General features: G+C 36.0%; 1 protein-coding gene across 1 annotated transcript; it reads left to right on the top strand.

The window, feature by feature from the left end:
* Nucleotides 1–4,835: 4,835 nt before the first annotated feature.
* On the top strand, nt 4,836–19,050 carry best4 (bestrophin 4). The gene is made up of 10 exons (XM_028020082.1): nt 4,836–4,977; nt 5,070–5,228; nt 5,311–5,411; nt 6,011–6,244; nt 7,919–8,073; nt 8,786–8,863; nt 9,967–10,119; nt 10,948–11,028; nt 11,105–11,259; nt 18,705–19,050. The coding sequence occupies exons 2-10, from the start codon at nt 5,077–5,079 to the stop codon at nt 18,937–18,939; spliced, it is 1,344 nt and encodes a 447-aa protein (XP_027875883.1). The 5' UTR covers nt 4,836–4,977; nt 5,070–5,076; the 3' UTR covers nt 18,940–19,050.
* The last annotated feature ends 1,670 nt before the right edge of the window (nt 19,051–20,720 follow it).

Here is a 20,720-nt window from a genome sequence, read left to right as displayed (position 1 = left end):
GTTAATATAAAAAGCAGCTTAGAGCAGTCCTTGCAAAGATTTTTAAAAAATGCAGATATGTATATGTAAATATATGTACAGCAAGTGTGCCACAGTGCAGTTGTGCAAAATTGGACTGATTAGTGCAGAACAATGATTTAGCTTTTATTGTACAGTGAGATGGCATGTGGCAGGAAGGATTTCCTGTATCTGTCCCTACGAAAGCGGAGCTGGAGCAGCCTATGTGAGAAGGTGCTCCGCTGTCTGTCCACTATGTGGTGGAGAGGGTGCTGTTTATTGTCCATAATAGACAGAACCTTCTTCAGTGTCCTCCTCTCCACCACAGTTTCCAGGGACTCCAGCCTTAGTCCCAGTACAGAGCCAGCTTTCCTGATGATTTTGTCCATCATGCTGTTTTTCAGGTGAGAATAACCTTTAAGTTTATTTTAATAAAGTACTTTTTTAATTATTCGGTATTGTTCGAGAAATGTTTAGGAAAATGCGTCAATGTGTGAAAGATATTGGAAGAGTTTTGTTGTGTTTTGGAGCCAACAGCGGCTAGAGGAAGTAGCCAACATGCTGTGATGCTAGTTGGTTAGCACACTGTAGCGGCGGATAATAGCGGTACCGTAGAATTACTAACAATAACTGCTTGTAAAGGAAGTTGGGATATATATAGGCCTGTCACGATAGCAAATTTTGCTCAACGATTAATTGTCTCAAAAATTATTGCGATAAACGATAATATTGTTTGAAGACCTTTTTACACTGATTTAATGGAAATGACGTAATAATGCATGCGATTTCCTGCCAAAGATGGATACACTTTATTTTCAAAAGAATATTTAACACTGGAGCTGATGAACAAAATAAACAAAACAACCAAAAACAAAATGGTCTCCATTAACAAAAAACACACTTGAAAAAAAACCTAAAGAACATAAAGTAAAAGTGGAAATAAATACTGCATTCAACCAAAAGAGTGCAGATTATGAAGTGTGTATATTATGTTGCCCTTCAGTAATACTTAGATTTAAATAGAGAAGATGGGCACATCGACTACCTGATGCAATAATTCACACTACACGATTTATTGCTCCTATTTTTCCCCTTACAACAATATTAGATCGTTGGTCTTTCTAAGATTGTGTGGTGTGTTACGGTAGATCCTCGTTGCCGCTCCGATCTAAATCAGGGTTTTTCCCCGACTGGGAGCTTAACGCAGCCTGTTGAATGTGACAGGTAGCCAATCAGAAAGCGCAGATTCTCCTCGTGCTTTCTGAGGGGAAATTACGGAGGGGAATCCCAAACAGCTGACACGACGAAGTCCAGCGGACATTGGAGATGATATGTGGAAACAACATTAATGTTTATTCAACATGCAAAGAATATAGAAATGACAAGAGGAGGAGTTGGAGCGAAATTGCTACCGCAGTTGATAAACCCGGTAACTTTTCAGCTGTTCTTCGTTAACGTGACGTAAATAGGTTCTAATGATTTTCATTCAGTCAGGACTTTACGCTGACACTAGCCACATGCATTGCAGGTAGATTGTAGTAAAGCATTGATTAATGCCTGGTTTTAAAATTAGTTCACTGGACTTGTAGCCATTATTTTGTGCCCATTGTTGGACACCACACGGCAGGAACGAACCCGATCGAACCGTTATACCTAGGATTTCTGTCGGCTAATGTGTGGTCTGTCAGGTTTTAAAAATGGGCCGACAATCGGCCGACAGCTCTAAAATCGTGTAGTGTGCACTGGGCTTTACACTAAGGAAAATGAGGAAGGAGGGTCAGTGGAGAGCACTGGAGTTGAGCCTTTTTTCATTCAGTGTCATTAACAGAAAGAGAAAAAGGACGGAAGAGACGATAATGCCGATAATTAAAATGACGTCGATAGTTTTATCGTACGATTAATTGATTTACCGTTTATCATGACAGGCCTACCCATAGTCCTGTCCTAATTTGTTCAAAAATAAAAGGTCATAAGAGCAGTGACGTTCATAATCAAAGAAAAAGTACAATGTAGAAAAAATACTTCTATTTTTCCCCCAAAAAAGTTACTCAAGTAAATCAACCAGTAGTTGTAACTCTACAGATAATATCACATAGTTGCTGTAAACAACCCTAATGAGCCTAATGTGTCAGAAGTACTTGTGAACGTTTTCTGCCTCTTAAAGACCCTTGAGAGAGCTTTGTTTATTAGATAAACACAGGTCTTATGGCCAAAGTTACAGCGGAACCCATGTGTGTCATGTCAGATTCGGGGCAACACCGCCATCTAGCGACTAACGGCGGAATGATCAAGTAATAAATCCGTCTGCAGATTCAGGCAGGAAAGAGGGAAGTCCACGCTGATGTAAGGTACCGGATGGCCCTATAAATGTCCATTCAGCTTAAAGTAATTCAACTCAAAGTGACAAAGTATGACGGATGCAACCCGGTTTGATTTACAGTGCTGTGCTTTAATCATGTGAAAAACAAACAAATGGACCAGAAGGACAAAACCTTCTGACCGGTCTGACATTTGGACCGTTCTTATCACAGTTTCTACTTGTAAATAACACCAGAAACCTGTGTAGTGCAATCAGGCTGCGTGTTTTGTTTGATTTTCTATGCTGAGGTGTTTGTTCGTTTAAGATACGAGGTTCAAAGTTTCCCAGCTGATTTTTGTTAGTAATTGACAAATAATGAGAAATGTAGTGGAAATGTTTTGTGAAGAAAATAAATACTTAAGACAAAATCTTCTAACTTTGTGTGTTTGGACACATTTATCATTAGTTTTCGCTTCATTCCTCCGCCATACTTGTTCTCACTCCACTTCTTTACACTCGGAGACACTGACTATGTTTCTGTAAAATTATGCAAATTGTAAAAAAAACCCCAAAAACATTCGCTTAGAATCGAGCAATTTAGAAAACACTCACGTTTTTGCGCAGGGATCAGCCGAGGCTCCAGACGAGTTTAACAGGGTGAGAATCGGCTTATTTTGGGGGTCAAACTCAATCTACGCAGCTGAACATAGACAACAGCACCAGTAACCTATAGGCTGTTAACCAGTAACCTATAGGCTGCTTGTTAACAAGCTTAACGTGCTGTATTGGCATTAGCTAGTCATCTTTTAGCAAACATTACCCGCATCCAACAACATTACTCAACTCATTCAGTTGGTTTGGAGGGAAAAAACTGCGCAAAGTTGTTTGCGTTTTGTTGGTTTGCTGCCATGAATCTAACACAAACCTGAGCAGCAGCAGCAGCAGCAGCAGCAGGCCTCCTTCACTGCCGAGCGTTTTAGCGCTCATGTTGTGTTTAAAAGCGGCTCGGAAAAACAGGTTGCGACGTGTTAACGACGGATTAAACAGTTTTAGCTGCCAGTTTGATAAAACAAAAAGTGACAGAGGGCAGTTGGTCACTTATAGGTAAAAACAACAAACAGCTTTCAGTCCGCGGCTTCACGGCTGACTCTGTGTCCAGGTTCGGCTCATGCAGCCGGGACTGGCTAGGATGTATCGAAATTAATCTTTGGTAAAACTGCAACGGAAACACTTTTTTTTTCTTTCTTTGGCGTCACACGAGTCACGTGATCAACAACCGGACGTTAGTGAAAAAGACGAAGAAGACAACCGGAAGTGGTAGGAGGATAATGGCTTAGGTTGTTTTAAAAAAATTATATATCACATGAACAAACTTACTTACGTATTGTTTTAATTGCGTTTTTTATTTAATAACCGTATTCGCGAAATTGTATTTTTTTCGATATTAGCAGAATCTCCAAAAAGTTTTGTGCACATTTGCAATGGAAATGCAGCTACTTTGCTAACTTTGTGTATGTTTTCCTGCTTCCTGAGAATCAACAATTATTTTTTCTCAAGTCTAAACTGAATTCTTTTGTTTTTGTCAAGTATCTTAGTACACTGGAAATCAGACAAAGCAAGAAATGTGAGCTTGTTTTAAGTCAATAATTCATCAATATTGCTAAAACAAGTACTAGTTTCACTGGCAGATTATTTCACTTATACCTAATACATTTTCATCAATGTTAAGGAATTATTAGCTTAAAATAAGTTGCTATATATTGCTGAAATGTTTCTTGTTGAGTTAGTTTTGTACATTTCTATAAAGCATTTAACTAAAATCCCCCTTTTGGAATTCAGAAATTATTTAAGTTAATAGAGAATAAATATAATTTACAAGGTTTGTTAATATTTGAACTTTCTTAAGAGAAAAGTAAAGTCAGATCTATATATTATTTGTTTATTTCACAAAGAGTTGAATGATAATCTCAAATTATATGCTTATGGGTGAACTTTAAAATGCAAAGTCATAAAAATTGTACCCAGGTATATACAGTTGAACAAGATATTTACGTACTGAATAAAAAAATACAACACACATTTTTTTTTCTAAATGTCTGAAGTTAAATCAGACCAAACTTTTCTTGTTTTAGCTCAGTTAGAATTACTTCAATTATCTCTATTTGTTAAATGCCAAAAACCTTGGCAAGAACATTTTTATTTTTATTTTTTTGTAACTTTCCTCAAATTCAAAAGTTTACATTCATTTGGTCAGTATCAGGGATAACCTAAAATGGATGACTTGGGTCTAAATATTTGGGGATTTTATTTAGTGTTTGAATAAAATGGTGTTATTAAAAATAAATCTAATTTGAAGCTTAATTATGCTTTTTAGACGTCTACCACCTCAGGAACTCCCACTGAACAATCAAAAATGTTGTGTGAGTCAAACAGACGATAAAAAGCTGTGACGTAATCAAACCACCTAAACAATCTGGTTTTCCTTTGATAAGAGAAATGCTTCAAAGCTCAGCAGGTGTGATTGCCTCTGGCTGCAGGTTCTCAGGTAATAAAGCCGAAGCCGTAAATTATGACGACTCGGCAGAGAGCTTTAAATTCAGATCCAGAGGAAGAAAAGAGTCTTTCTTCAGGGCGGGGTGCAGATCCGACACCATACCAACACTCTCAGCCAACTGTCTCAGGTGAGACATAGATTCACTTTTTTCATCTTTATCCATCCTTTTTATATCTAATGTTCTGCACATTTTAAATGCTGCTTTGTGTGTTTTTGCAGCCTAAATATGACTGTGTCGTACTCACTAGAAGTAGCCAACGCCAGGTTTCATGGCTTCTCCAGGCTGCTGTTCAGGTGGAAGGGAAGCATCTACAAGCTGATGTATAAGGAGTTCCTGGTTTTCTGTGCTGTCTATCTGTTTTTCAGTGTGTTTTACAGGTAAATTAGCTTAATTAATGTTTTTTTATTTATTTACGTGGGTCTTTGGTGCAGCATCACTGAAGGTTGTTTCTGTATCCAGGCTCCTCCTCACGCCGAGGCAGCAGGATCTGTTCGAGCGCGTCGCCCTTTACTGTGATCAGTTCACCAACACGAGCTTCATCCCCGTTCTGTTTGTCCTGGGTAAAATATGATCACAGCACAGTAGAGGATAAGGGCCACTGGGAAAAAAACTTTAAGAATTTAGAATTTTCCTCTCAGAATTCTGACTTTAATCTCAAAATTCTGACTTTTCCCCTTAGAATCAGAAATGTTTAAATATTTTATTAATATTTTCTTCAGGTAAAATCTGCTCTTAAAAGTCAAATCTACCAAATAAATTTGAAACAGGCTTTCAGTGTGGCTAAACTGTACATTTCTAAATCCTACAACGATCATAGTTGACATATACCTAGGAATGCTTGGTTGTTTATTTGGAAAAATCAGAATTATGAGATTGAAAAGTGAGAAAACTCAGATTAAAGTCATAATTTTGAGAAAAACAGTCATAATTTTGAAATTAAAGTCTGAATTCTAAGAAAAAAAGTCAGAATTCTAAGATCAAAGTCAGAACTTTGAGATAAAAAAGTCAGAATTCTAAAAAGAAAGTCTAAATTCTCAGGAAACAAAAATCCTGATTAAAATTATTCTTTTCTTTTTCAGTGTCCCTAATCCTCTTCCGTATCATCAGCCTCCCTGTTGATTTGAACATGAAGTGAATTTCTTTATCTTGTTCTGTCCAGGTTTCTACGTGAACCAGGCCTTCACCCGTTGGTGGGGTCAGTACACCAGCTTCCCGCTGCCGGACAACCTGATGATGGTGGTGTCGGGAAACGTGCACGGCGTCGACGACCGGGGTCGCCTGCTGCGTCGGACCCTCATGAGGTACGCCAACCTGTCGTCGGTCCTGATCCTCCGCTCCATCAGCACCAGAGTCCGCAAACGCTTCCCAACGTTGGAGCACGTCGTGGAGGCAGGTAGGAACAAAACCGGAGGACAACTGCCCCTTATTGGGGCAAATAAAGAGAATATTGATGTTGACCATTTTAGATGTAATTTTACTGTTATATTTTTTCAGAAATTGTTTTCCTGTCCTTTAATTACTTGATAATTTTCTGTTGTATCTCTGCAGAAATGTTTCTGCTTTAAACTGGAATGAAACTGAACAAGTAACTGCAAATCTATGACGTCGTATTAGGTTCTTTTTAGAGAGGAAAAACAGAGGGGTAAATTTTGAGATTAATCTCAGAAATTTCTGATTTCCAAAAGTAAAAAAATAGCTAGATAAAAACATAGAAATTTTAAAATTTATCTCAGAAATTTCTGAGTTTGAAAAGTTGAAAGTTTGTTTAAAAAATAAAAACTGCAGAGATGAACGTCTTTGAGATGAAGTTGAAAATTTCCCAAAAATTCGACTTTTGAAACTCAGAAATTTCCGAGATTTTCTTAGAAGATTTCTCAGATCATTCTAAAAATTTTAGTTTTGTTGGCAGAAATGTACTCCTTTTTAATTCTATCTACTATGGGCCTAATTCACCTTTGTAGCATATCATTTAGTATCTGTACATGTACATTTTCTATGTTTAAACTTTGACTGGACTATTCAAACACATAAATATTCTTTGATTATTATTATTGTTATTCGTGGTTTTGTCTGTATGTTTAAGGTTGTTAATGTTCTGGATTAAGTACGGTATCTACGACCTATAAAAATATTGTTCTTCAGGATTCCCTTGTATTTAACTTCATTTTTCCTCATATCAATTGTAACCAGTTTACCAGTCAGACCACTTTCTTTCACGTTTGCTCTCCCACCCTCATTGCTTGGTGTAAACCTTAAGTGGGAAGCAGTCATGTGTTGACAGGTTTGAATTTTTTTTTTGTTCATGTACAGATGATGGACTGAACCACAAGCCACATGAAATCCTCCACTCTTGTTAAATTGTAACCAAACAATTTAACAAAAGCATCTCCACAACTATAACTGAATAAGATGCTGTTATGTAATGCAGCAAAAACATAACATTGAAATACAGATGCAGTTAAAGTTTGTATACTAAGCCAAGTTTCTCATAAATCACCTTATAATAACCTGACTGGTTCCTGCACACAGATTTTCAACATCCTCCACATGAGGGCAGGGTAATCTGAAACTATAAAGAACATATTATAGACAGTTACATTCAGAGGAAAATATAATCGCAGTAAGTGTTTATGTTTAAGCACTTCTTATGAAAGATCTACACTGCAAAAATACAAAATCTTGCCAAGCATTTTTGGTTTAGTTTCTAGTGCAAATATGTTACATTTGAAATAAGAGAAAACTTACTTATTAGTAACTTTGCAGCAAGATAAAGGAACTTGTTTAATGTAAATTATTCCTTAAAATTGATAAAAAATGTTCTAGTTCAACCGGCAGATTATTTCAGCAACATTTTTCCCTTGTTACAGTGAAATAATCTGCCAGTGAAACTATTTTGTTTCTATCAATATTAAAGAAATATTGACATAACAGAACCTCTTACATATAATATCTGGCTGAACAAACTTCCAGAAAACTGAAAACAGCTGAAATACTGAGTTTTAAAAATAGATAGAAAATAGATGATAAAGTATTTTGTTTTACTGACTTCCTGTTTACTTTTGTGCAGGATTCATGACGACACACGAGCTGAAGAATTTTGAGTCTCTTCACTCTGATTTCAACAAGTACTGGATGCCGCTGACGTGGTTCTCCAACCTGGCGGCCCAGGCCCGGCAGGAGGGCCGGGTCAGGGACGACATCGCTCTCAGGCTGCTGATGGACGTGAGTGGTTCTTCTCCACTAACATGAACGACAAATAAAATACAAACTACTTCATGCACAACGCACTTCTGTTTTTACATGTGAATATTTGCTTTCTCTGGGTTTCTGAAGGTCATTCAGAGTTTCTCTTTGGACTTTGACAGATTTTTTCACACAAAAACCGTACAAGCGGCGGCTGTCCTATGAAAATGTTTATGTATTATTGTTATTATTTAATTTTCCAATTCCCAGTGCAGACACACTGAAAATGTATTTTATTATCTCATCTGAAAAACATGGAGGTCAGCCTAGGTTTATGGGATGTTTAACTGAAGGGGAGAATGAAGGCAGTGTGGTCACTTTTATAATGTTATAATCAAAAGGAAATGCATATAATCAATTGGTTATCGGCCCAAAGTTTCAAATTGGTGCATCCCTATTTAGCTATAAAATATAACCAGTTTACTTGTCTCATGCAATAGTGGATAAAGTTGCTAATTAGCATCCTAATGGATAAAGCAGGGTAATTAACTTTCCTAACTAATGTGAAGTGATAAGGAGCAAACAGCTAAAAGCTAAGACAAACAGCTACATGTATTTCCAGTTCGCGAAATATTCAGATTGGGAAATAACTATCAATTGAGAGAAACTCAAATGGAAGTAAAGTACTGTAACTGGGAAATAAAACACATATATGTGTGATGTTTGCATCTTTCTTGTACTGTGTCAATAGGAGCTGAATAATTACCGAGCCAAATGCAGTTTGTTGTTCCACTACGACTGGATCAGCATCCCTCTGGTCTACACTCAGGTACAGGCCACAAAACCCAAAAGGATCACTTACAATCTACTGTTTTCAAAGATTCAGCATGAAGATGGCTTTTTAAATCTTTCATTTTAACCACTGAGAAACAAGGTATTAATTAAAATTAATGATAAGATGCAAGAAATACTTTTAACTTAAATTTGTTTCTTCAGTTCTAAACAGTCAGTCTAATAAATAGGGCCAATAAGATCTTCGAAGATATTGATCATATTGATACCAAGTTGGTATCAGTATTTGATTGATACTAGAGTGGTCAATAAATTAATTTCAGATTCTTTCTTGAATTTGTAAAATTTTTTTGTTGTTGTTTTTCTATGGTGTCAAAACATATTTTGTTTTGATTTTCTCTCTAATGTGTTTGTGTGCGTTTAGGAAAGAATGAGCACAGATTTGTTTTGTTTTTCTATTTCTTTCTGTTTATTGTCTTAATATATTCTTAACATAAATTGCATAAAATTTGTCAAAAGTTTTTCCTACGTTAAAAAAATAAAATACAAAGCAAAATCCACAAAAACACATGAACGTCAGAACGTCATGTTAGAAAAAGCTTAAATAATAAAAAGTATCAGTATCGGTATCGGTATCAGTATTGGTATTGGTATTGGTATCAATGATACTGGCCCTGTATTTACCTGAGATCGGATAAATACTAAAATATGCAGTATTACACACCTTCAACCAAAAATACTCACCATTTGGCACGTTTGGATTTTCAAGTGAAAATGTTGAATCAATCAGACATTAGGGCAAACAGTTGAAACAGCTACACTTCAATTCAAATTCAAATTCAGAAATGCTTAATAAATCCTAAAGGGAAATAAAAAGTTGTTGTAACTCATATTAATTCAACATTCTTCAGTTATTGTATGTCCCTGTTTGTGACCTTAGTGACCTTATTAATATGATTATTTTGAACTTATACGCCTCAAACTTCCCATTCTTGTTCAGAACTAAAGACGCCTTTAAGTATAATTTGGGATTATTATGTCCAACATGCCAAAGAATCAACACAAACGTTTTGCTTAGGATGAACTCGGAGCTGAAGTGTGTGTACTTATCCTGTAAGTTTTTGTTTCATTCTCATACAGGTGGTAACCATTGCAATTTACTCCTTTTTCGCCTTCTGCGTCATTGGTCGACAATTTCTGAATCCCGAGAAGGGTTACAGCGGTCACAGATTTGACATGTACGTTCCTGTTTTCACCCTGCTGCAGTTCTTCTTCTACACCGGCTGGCTAAAGGTGACCTGACACGCCTTCTTTACTGTATTTCAGGACGGACATTCTGTATTATCTTTAATGTATAACTACCTTAAACTTCTCTTTTTTTTTTGGTGGAACTGCTGAGTCACAGGCTGCTATGGCGATCTCAGAGCATTCCATGGTTGCTATGGAGCCATGGTTTCCTAGCAACCCGACCTGAGCGCTGCGGAACAGGAAGCCCACAGCTAGACAGGGAAAAAACAAATAAAAAAAAAAAGTTAAAAAACTATGGAGAAGAAAATTTAGACTGAGAGTGGAAGAATCTTTTATTCACAGCTGTAGTTTTTCTGTCTACAGTGTTTTATGTCGAAAACACATAACAGGGTAAAGGGTAAAGTTTGATTGCTGTTTTGAAAGGAAAACGTTTAAGTGGAAATATAATGGTGGTTAATTACTTTAGCAGAAATACAAACTCTGTTATGAAAAGCCCAACTGTCCATAACCTATTAAATGTTTAAAACACTATTTATACAGTGAAGTATGATGGTGGTATTGTATTTTAAGTTATTTCTCACACATTTCAACTGATGTTTTTCAAAATTGTATTGCAACCAAAAGTAAAAGAACACTATTACCAATCAGACCTTGTATTATGATATAATGGACTTTTTCCAACATGATGAGAAAATTATTAAACCAATTAGAAATAAGTGTGGTTTGATGCTTCTGCATTTACATTCTTAGTTGTATTAGATTAGTGGTTTTTAAATTAATTTTAAGAGTAAATGCTATCAAGACTGTTATCCTTCTAACTCAGTAAAATCATATTAAAGTAGTTAAAGTTGCTTTTTTGCATGTGTTTTGTAGGTAGGAGAGCTCATCATCAACCCTTTTGGTGAAGACGATGATGACTTTGAAACCAACCAGCTGATCGACCGAAACATTCAGGTTTGCGTTTCTGCGCCTTGCTGTGACACAACCAAACCTAAAATATGGATTTTAACTTTATTCTCATCTCCTGCAGGTTTCAATGCTGGCTGTGGACGACATGTACCAGAACCTGGCTCCGGTTGTGAAGGACAAACACTGGAAGAATGGCCTCTTCTCGGTCCCTTACACCCAGTCGACGGCAGCAGAGGCGTTCAGTCCAGCGTTCAAAGGCTCCACTTTCGACATGAGGTGAGTAGAAACTACAATTTATCATTTCAAAAAGTCAGTAAAAGAAGAGCAGGCAACCCATCGCCATTCCATTCACCTCCAGCAGATGTCACTGTTTCACCAAAGCACACAGGGTGAATTTCATCCACCAATACAGTCTCAGCACGAACATGGTAAGGTTTTAAGAGGTTGACATGAACTGTTTGCTGTTTCTTCCGCCTTTCTGGAGTTGCAATGAGATAGTTTTGGTCGGACACCTGTTTCAAAACTGTGTGTAGGCCAGAAAACTTGGCCTGAAATGGTGAAGTTACAACAGGAAGTAAGGGCAGTACTTGGTCACCTGAAAGAAAAACACGATGTTCAGCTTTCTTATCATACAAACGCTTCATTTTTTTCCTGTGATGGTTTCTCTTTTGCCAACTGTGTAGCAGTAAAGAGTCTCTGCTTAAACCCATTAACATAATGCAACAGGTTTTGTGGTGGTTCAGCGTCCTTTCACTCATCTCGCAAAACTGTTAACGGACCACGCACAGTATGACCAAATACTAATTCATTAGGGCTAAAGCCCATACTCTCCTGTGTTACTTCTCTTGCTGCAAGTAATAACCAAGGCAGACCATCCTCCCAATCAGCATTCATCTAAACACAGTAAGCACGGAGTAAAGATTTTAATGTGTGAACGCAGCAAAGTGGACACGCGTCAAACTTGAAGTGTCGGACACGTTTTTGATGCGCATAACGCGTTTGGTGTGAACGCACCATTAGACAACCCCAAACCTTGACATTACCAGAACACAAAACTACTCCTAACCTCAGTTTAAACTTAATCTACACCTTTACCTTTCTCGAAGTTCCGTGAAAGAGGTGTATGGAGCCTTGTGCCAGAAGCCCATTAAAATGCCTCTACATCGTTTTAAACTGTGTGATTGTGAGCGTGAGAGGGAATAAAAATAGCAATAGGTATTTTGTTCCATATAACACAGTAGGAGTGTAACAGGTAAACCTTCTATGGATGCAAACTCGACTAAAAACCCACCTGTTTAGGATTGTATTTGAAACGTAATCAATTACAAATTTATTGATGGAACTTGACTTAATGTCGTGTTTTGATTGTTGATTCTATGTTGCATTGTGTTTCTGTGTTTGATATGATGTAAAGCACTTTGAAATGCCTCGCTGCTGAAATAAATGTTATCGTTGGAATGATTTATAACCTTAATTAATTGCCTTTAATTTCCAGTGACTGATAGAAGATGTAACTAAGTCTCTGTGAGAAAGGCTATTTAAGAAATAAATTCACTGAGTGAATTTTTATGGTGTTTGTTGTTTTGTGCAACAAACACCAAAAGAAAAAAAAAACTACATAAAACCTGAATGGCCATTCAATTTGATAAATATTTCTACAGACCATCACTTGATAGAATCAATAGAAATCCAACTGCACATATCAAAACATCAAATCTAAATAAATAATACTAATTGTATTAAACATTGTAATACATAATGATGCTTCACATTGATCATTTATAAGCTTTAGTAATGGAACCGTCAACAACTACAGGTGTACTATATTTGGTTACTGAACAAACTTAAGACAAGTGTGTAAGTTACTGGATGGAAGGAAAGCATCATTAGAACCAAGGAAGAAAAACGCAAATCCATCATTATTTTCTTTCTTATTTCAACTCTTTCTTCTTCATCCTCAAGAGATCTTTTACCAGCGTTTAGTCCCTTTATAACCTTATTTTTTTCCCCTCCCCCTCTTCTATTTTCTACCATAGACCATCCTATGTCCATATTTTCATCTTCCGAAACCCCCCCACTACAACTAGCCATCTTCTTGATCCACTCACAATCCAGATTATGCCAAACCCACCTTTCAATTCAACTTATTACTCGCCAGATAACGTTTAATCGCTTTCACTTTCAAACAAAAAAGGGAAAAAAAACGCGTTCTCTCATTGTCCAACCAATCTTAAGCTGGATCTGATGTCATTCTGGAGACACTGGCCAGCTGCCTCTACTTCCAATCAGCACCAATTAGAAGCTCTAAAGCAGGGATGTTAGAGACCCACAGGAAAGGCCTTGGGCCGTAACAATATTAAGAAATAAAATGCAAAGTTACAGTTTAGAAACAATCAAGCTAACATTCATTCATTCATTTAGTTGCTGAATTAATCATGTATATTTTTTAAACTACATTAGAACTTTATTATAGTATCATTCTTAAAACAAACAAAACAAATGTGTGGTTTTCATGATTTTTATTCTCAACCTTTGATCATATTATGAACACACACGTATCTTAGTATTTGTGTTTCACAGAAAAATAAGTGTCAGCAAAGAAAATAACACTTACAGTCCCCATTTAGCTTTTCTCAAGTCTGAGCAACGACAAGAACATTTGGAAGTCAGATAAGACAAAATTAAAGACTTAGCTTTCCAGAATGATACAGAAGGATCAAGTTTGTGTGTTTCCTGCATTTTATTCCAGGTTTTGGGTCCAAAGTAACTAAATCTGGTTTTACCAACTTCAGTAGAGGCCGTTGGCTCATGCAGCAAAATGCAATCCCTGCTGGATCTTGCTTCCTCTATGACAAGCATTGATTTAATGTAAGGGGGTAAAAAGCCTTTCAGAGCTTTATAAATAAATAGTAACAAGTGGCCCTTACGGATCAGAGAGGGACAAAGCAATCCCATTTCATGATACAGCTTATGATGATCAGCATCATCACCATGCCCTTGGATAAATTTTAAAGCAGAATGATAAACATCATCCAACTGCATGAGTACTTCACACGAGGCATGCATGTACAAAATGTCACCATAATGAAATTTGAACAAAAATTTGTTTCTAATCAAGTCTTTTTTGCTCTTCATGTCTAAGTGTGAGTTTTCTCTATGAAAAGAATCAATTCTTTCTCTCAAATCACTGGCCAATGTTGTCACATGATCAGTGAAGCTCAGACCCTCATCAATCCCCAGACTCAGATATTTGCACTTTTTGACTCTTTTGATATTTGTGCCATCCAAACTGAAGAGGACAAGTCCATCATCAACATTTCTGTCTGATCTAAAAATCATGTACTTTGATTTATTTGCATTGAGAAGAAGTTTGTGTTTCCTGAATTCATTTTGCAAATCATTAAAGCTTTGCTGAAGGGTTGTGATGGCAGATTGAGCATCACCTGCACTGCAGTACAGAACAGTATCATCAGCAAACATGTGAACATTACAGCCTGTTACAGATGAAGCAATATCCGCCATGTAGATGTTGAACAAAACAGGAGCTAGAACAGAGCCTTGAGGAACACCGTTTCCAACATGTCGAAATTGTGAGTCAACATTTCCATTGGTAACGCTCTGACGTCTGTCTTGGAAATAATTTTTGAACCATTTAAAGGCCTTTTCATCAAATCCAATCCTCCAAAGTTTTTTGAGAAGCACAGCTTGATCCACCGTATCGAAAGCTTTAGAGAGGTCAGTAAAAAGCACTGTACAGTGTTTGTTATTGTCCAAAGCAGTTATAATATCATTTAAAACAACAGTAGCAGCTGTCACAGGGTTGTGGTTTTTTCGATAAGCAGACTGCCGTTCATGTAAAATCTGGTTTTCTGTTAGAAATGATTTTAGCTGTTTGCTAACCAGTTTTTCAAGAATCTTTGCTAAACATGAAAATTTAGAGATCGGCCTGTAATTATTAAGGTCAGATGTTTCACCATCTTTATACGTGGTTTTTACATAAGAGGCCTTCCAGACTTCAGGGATGGTTCCAGTTGAAACTGAGAGGTTAAAAATGTGTGTTATGTAGATCGCTGTTAATGGAGAAGTGAACCGCAAAAGGTCAGGTTCAAGACCGTCTGCCCCAATGGCACTTCTCGGATCCATATCTAGCATAGCCTCATAAACTTCTTGACAAGTAAATTCTTTTAACTCGAAGCAACAACTCGATGTAATCCTGTCATCAACCTCATTTGTTAAGACAGGTGGTCCTTTATTGTTTCTTTCAAACAGATTACCTATATCTGTAAAATACTTATTGAAAGCTTCACAGATTTGTTTAGGATCTGATATTTGGCCTTCATCTGTATTGACCTTCTTAGGAAAGGATCGATCCCCAGATATATTCTTATATATGTAACCTACTATAGGAGCATGCTTATTAACCACTGCATTGAAAGATTTTCTGAAATGATATAAAGCTCCTTCAACATCTAAAATGTTTAAAGTGTTATATGTGCCACCAAAGAAAAGATCAAACATAAAGTTGTTTTCATTAAAATACCTGAAATTGTGTCTAGGTTGCAAACTTGAACTGAATCTTGCCATTATGCTTGTGGTAAAAACAAGAGAGTAAATAGAGTATCTAAAGGAAAGTATCTAAAAATAGCCAACTTATAATTTAGTAGGTTAACAAAAAAAAAGCAGGTCAAGTTTTGCTGATCAGAGTCTCACGAAGTCGGGACACATCAGCTGAAAAAAGGATGAAGTGAAGAAGTTATCCTGGTGAACTTCCTCGAAGTTCCTCTAGTGTTCAGAGTCCTGCAATGTGACATTATTGTCAGTAATATATTACTATACATTTGCTTGAAAACTGTGAGAATTGCGTTGAATCTTATGATTTTTTTAACCAGCAATAATGTAGCTTTAATATACCTGCGTGTGCCCTATGTATCAATTAAATTAGTTTTTTCTGGCCAGTTGAAATCTGTATTTATACAGTGAAATCATCATTATTAGAAAATCAATGCTGAGGAGACATAACGCCTCTACACTTGTTTCTCCTGCTCTGATGAACATGTCCATTAAGCTTTTATTGTGGTATTATTAATATTATTTTTAATCATATTTTAGCTAAAGAGAGAGTTGAGAACAATTAAAATGGTAAGAAACCTAAATGTTAAAAAATATGTTAAAAAAATATGTTCATTGCTTGGTTTTCTAGATTTCTATAACAAAACCTGAGAACACATCTAAAGCTTGCTGACCTTAATTTAAAATATTAAAAGGTATAAAACAAAATTTAATTACATCTCATATGTTCCTTGTCCACTAGTAGGCGCTTACAGACAACACAAGAATGAGGAAGCTTCGAGAATAAAGACTAACTTGCTGACGTGGCACTGTGCTTAAAATTGGCTGGCGCCTCTTACAGGAACAGTCATTAGTATTGCAAATGTTGTAAAACAACTTTAAGTGCCAAGACAAAGGGGTAACTTTCAATTATATGAATAATTATTTTTATAATTATAATCATTTATAAATGATTTATTATTCATATCAATTACACATCTGTGGTACCATCTTACTGAAGAAAACCTTTTCCTGATTAATCAAATTTTAAATAAAAATGCCACTCTGAAACTTAACTCTGTTTTTACACCAATTATACATATATTTTGTAATAATCTTCACAATCACAACAATAACTATAGCAGTAGAAGAACACATACCTTTCAGCACTAGTACCAATGGCAACAGGAAATGTTATGCTCTCCTTAAAAACACGTCCTAATGTTGAATAAGATGTCGCCAGGTGAGACTTTTCTTTTAGTGTTGAATGGTGGAGTTAAACTTGAATCCTGATAGAATACAAGAGAAGACAAACCTGTGAGAAGTTGCTTGCCACGTGGCACCGTGTCCAAAAATATTTGGCCAACGCCTTACAGGAACTAACATTTGTTGCAAATATCAAAACTGTTTGTGTCTTTTACATGTAAAACAACTTTAAATATCAAGACAAAAGGATGACTGAATAACATTTACATATTAAGAATTTAGAAATGATTTATTATTCATATCAATTACACATCTATGGTACCATCTTACTGAAGAAAACCCTTTCCTAATTAATCAACCTTCAGTTTTAGGTTAAATAAAACTGCCACTCTGAAACTTAACTCTGTTTTTACACCAATTATACATATATTTTGTAATAATCTTCACAATCACAACAATAACTATAAAAGCAGGAAGACTACATACCTTTTCGGTTCTAGTACCAATGGCAAAAGGAAGTGTTTCACCCTCCTAATGGCTAAATATACAGGTACATTGAGTAAGATGTGGTCAGGTGAGACAGTCATCATTGGTATGACGTCATCATACCAATGATGATGACAATGGCAGCCATTTTCTTTTGTATGACTTGTGTGTTTTCCTCATTCCCACAATAGATGCCAACTTTTAATTTTAGTCTGTCTGAAAGTCTTTCTTTCTCTCTCTCTGCTTCTTATACACAATTATGCTAATGCTATGCAAATTAGCCAAAGTGTTTGCTTATGATTTTCTACAAATTTTAATCTGTAGCAGTTAAACTATAGGAAAAGATGGATTTAAATTTTGATCCTATAATTCCAGACTTGATTTGTAATGCAGGTATTTCTGAGAGCTCTACCTCTGTAAGAAAAAAATGTTGGCTCTTTCCTTTAACATCAGATGTATTGAATTATTCACTTATCTTCTGTCTTTAGGGGAACATCCAAGTGCTGTAGGTGGCGAGTGCCAGTCTGAGTCACAGTATGCATATTTTAGCACCTCAGCAGACATTACATCATGACAAAAAACTTCAAATAATGTCTTCTAACAGTGTCATTGATGTCTTAGGATGTTGATTCCCCATAACTAGGTTGAATCAAAGTCAGCAGAAGGCCTTTTTTAGTTAAAAACGCTTTAATATCTCATATTGCTTGTCAAAGGTAACTGCGATGTAGTTATAATTTTAGACAGTTGAGTAAAGAACCATAAGAAAAGAAATGTACATTTCAGAAATTAGGATAAATACAGTAATTGCAGTTTTCATAGTGCATAGTAGAGCTGTTAACGCTTTATTTTCAGATTTTGAACTTATACAAAACTGTACATACGTCCAGTGTTACATCATACGGACTTTCAACGAAGACGAAACCAAATATGTGGGACCAAAAAAAGCTACAATTTCTAAAAACACAATATACATATCCCAGTGTACACATATAATCGCAACCTTATCCTGTAGCTAGAGCATATTATAGCACCACTTTGTGAATGATCATGTATTTAAATATTCAAGAAAGGTTGAACAGGTTTCATCATACTTTCTTCTTGTAGGCTGTATCATAGTTTTTCCGTCTGTAAGCACATCAGTATGTCCATCAACCACTGGATAAAAGACGGGAGTTGAGTATCTTTGCAGTTCAGCCAAGCAAAGGCAACAATGTTCATGCAAGGTAGAGCTTTATATTTGTGGAAGCAGATCACCTGTATTATTAGATTTGCAATCAATTATGTAACATAATGAAAATTTTAAAATGTTTCTTTGTCACTGTCCTGTCTAAAAATCTCTTTGAAGCCAAAACAAAGGCAAAGTGTTCAAATCAGACACAATCCAATTGTAGAATAAAGCAAATTATTTTCTGAGCCCCTTTTAAAATTTATAATAATGTATTTATGTTTGACCTTAAAAAAAAAAACTCCATTATTTCCAGGATGAGCGCTGAAGATCTTGAGATTCATCAGCCGGCCGATGTGCCGGTGAACAAGCAGTATTTACTTCCACGCAGCTCCCTGGGGGACGGACTGGACGGTCTCCAGCAGAAAACCAAAGGCATCCTGCGCAGCGGGAGCCTCCCGCACCTGATGGACGTTTTGACTCATCACAATGAGGAAGACGAGGCCGTTGAAACCAAAACAGATGCAACCAATAACACGGCAGCGGTTTAATCTGTGATGAGAAATTAATGAAGTGAAATACTGGTGACTGTTCAGCTGCCTTTACATGTAAGACTAAAGAAATCTGTCAAATAAAACATACAACACAAAAAACATGAATGCTGAGAAATAGAAATGAGAGGTTTGATAAGTTATTATGTTGATTTGTGAGGTCTTTATATGACCTGTTTTATGTTAAGCACATAAACGCCCAGTCAGCTTAGTTTAATACTTTATTACACTGGAACATCAGACATTGAGAGGTTTATTATGTGTAAATAACAAATGCCTTGTTTTAGCTTGCTCATATTTACACACCTTCATCCTAGACTACAGCTTGTTCAGTGTAAGTATGTATTATGTATTATTATATTATGTAAGTTAACAATTCACTGAGTCATTCCTGGTGTGAGTGGATGCATGTGTTCAGGCATAAAATATAGATCAGTAACATCCTGGTGCTTATCACGCCACTATTTATGAAAAAGAAGTAAACTTTATATCTCTCAGATATATTTAAGGAGCTTTTATCAAGGTTTTGTATTTATTAAAATAAATATTAATAAGTAAGGCTGCCTTCGAGCACTTTAATCAGATGAGTTTTCTTAGATGGAAAACTTTAAACTAATTTGAATAATGAAACGAAAGCATTGTTTGATAATTAGCATCGATTGGAATTGAACTGACACGTTTGTAAAAACATTCGTTTTGAATTGCTGCTGAATAAACTGAACTGAATTAAATTAAAATTTTGTTGAAAGAAAAATATGAACATCTTGTGTTTGAAAACATGAAGTACAGAGAAATATATGCAATCATACCACAAACATACAAGTTGATTATATAACATTAAACCAGAGGCACAGTGAAGTGGGCGGAGCTTCACTTGGGTTGCTAGGAGACGGGGGGGGGGGGGGGGGGGGGGGGGGGGAATAGAGCGCCATGGGGGTTGCTAGGTGACGGGCAGTGCCTGCCTGACGTGACATTAAATTGATTTTTAACCACTTTCTTTTCTTGTTTTACTGTTTATACTGTTTAATTGTTTTGTTTGGCTGAGTTGTAAAGCAGAATATAAATACATCTACATTGACATACAGTTTGGGCTTGACTTGATTGTCCAAGTTAAATTTTATAGTGAACAAAAGAAGTCAGTCGGTCGCTACTAATATTTATGAGCATCACATTAACTTATTTATAATGTTTGGCCAAATTTCACTTTACTAAAATGAAGTTTCAGAGAACACGTTACATTTAGCTATTTTCATGAATATGAGATACGGAAGAGTGTTTGGACCTTGAGATCCCTTTTCTATCAGTCTTCAGTAACTTTTGGGGAAAATGTTCTTTTAAAGGTAGTACTATTAAACATACTTTAATTTTTTCTTGAGTAAAATTTCCATATAATCTACCCACTGCAAGTAATTTCACTGAATGAACAAATCAAGTGTCTGACATTAAAAAAATCAATTTGGAAAACTATTTCTTCCTTCTGCATTTTTTATTTTGTAACTATGCTATTTATTTGTTGTTGTTTTTCTTTATTTTAGTCTTTAAATTCCAGAAGGTACACACAACTCTATATATGTCTGATGACATATCTGCGAAATAATCAGATATTATAAGTCTGTTTGCCTCATTTAGTGATACTTTTTAACTCTTGAGTAAATTCTTGGATGGCTACTTCTTACATTTACTTGAGTAAAAATATATACTGCTCAAAAAAATAAGGGGAACACTCAAATAACACATCCTAGATCTGAATGAAAGAAATATTCTCATTGAATACTTTGTTC

The sequence above is a fragment of the Xiphophorus couchianus genome, chromosome 6, assembly GCF_001444195.1.
Source record: "Xiphophorus couchianus chromosome 6, X_couchianus-1.0, whole genome shotgun sequence".
In the NCBI taxonomy this organism is placed as follows: domain Eukaryota; kingdom Metazoa; phylum Chordata; class Actinopteri; order Cyprinodontiformes; family Poeciliidae; genus Xiphophorus; species Xiphophorus couchianus.
Note: the sequence above shows the minus strand (reverse complement) of the source record. Positions and strands in the feature narration are given on the sequence as shown.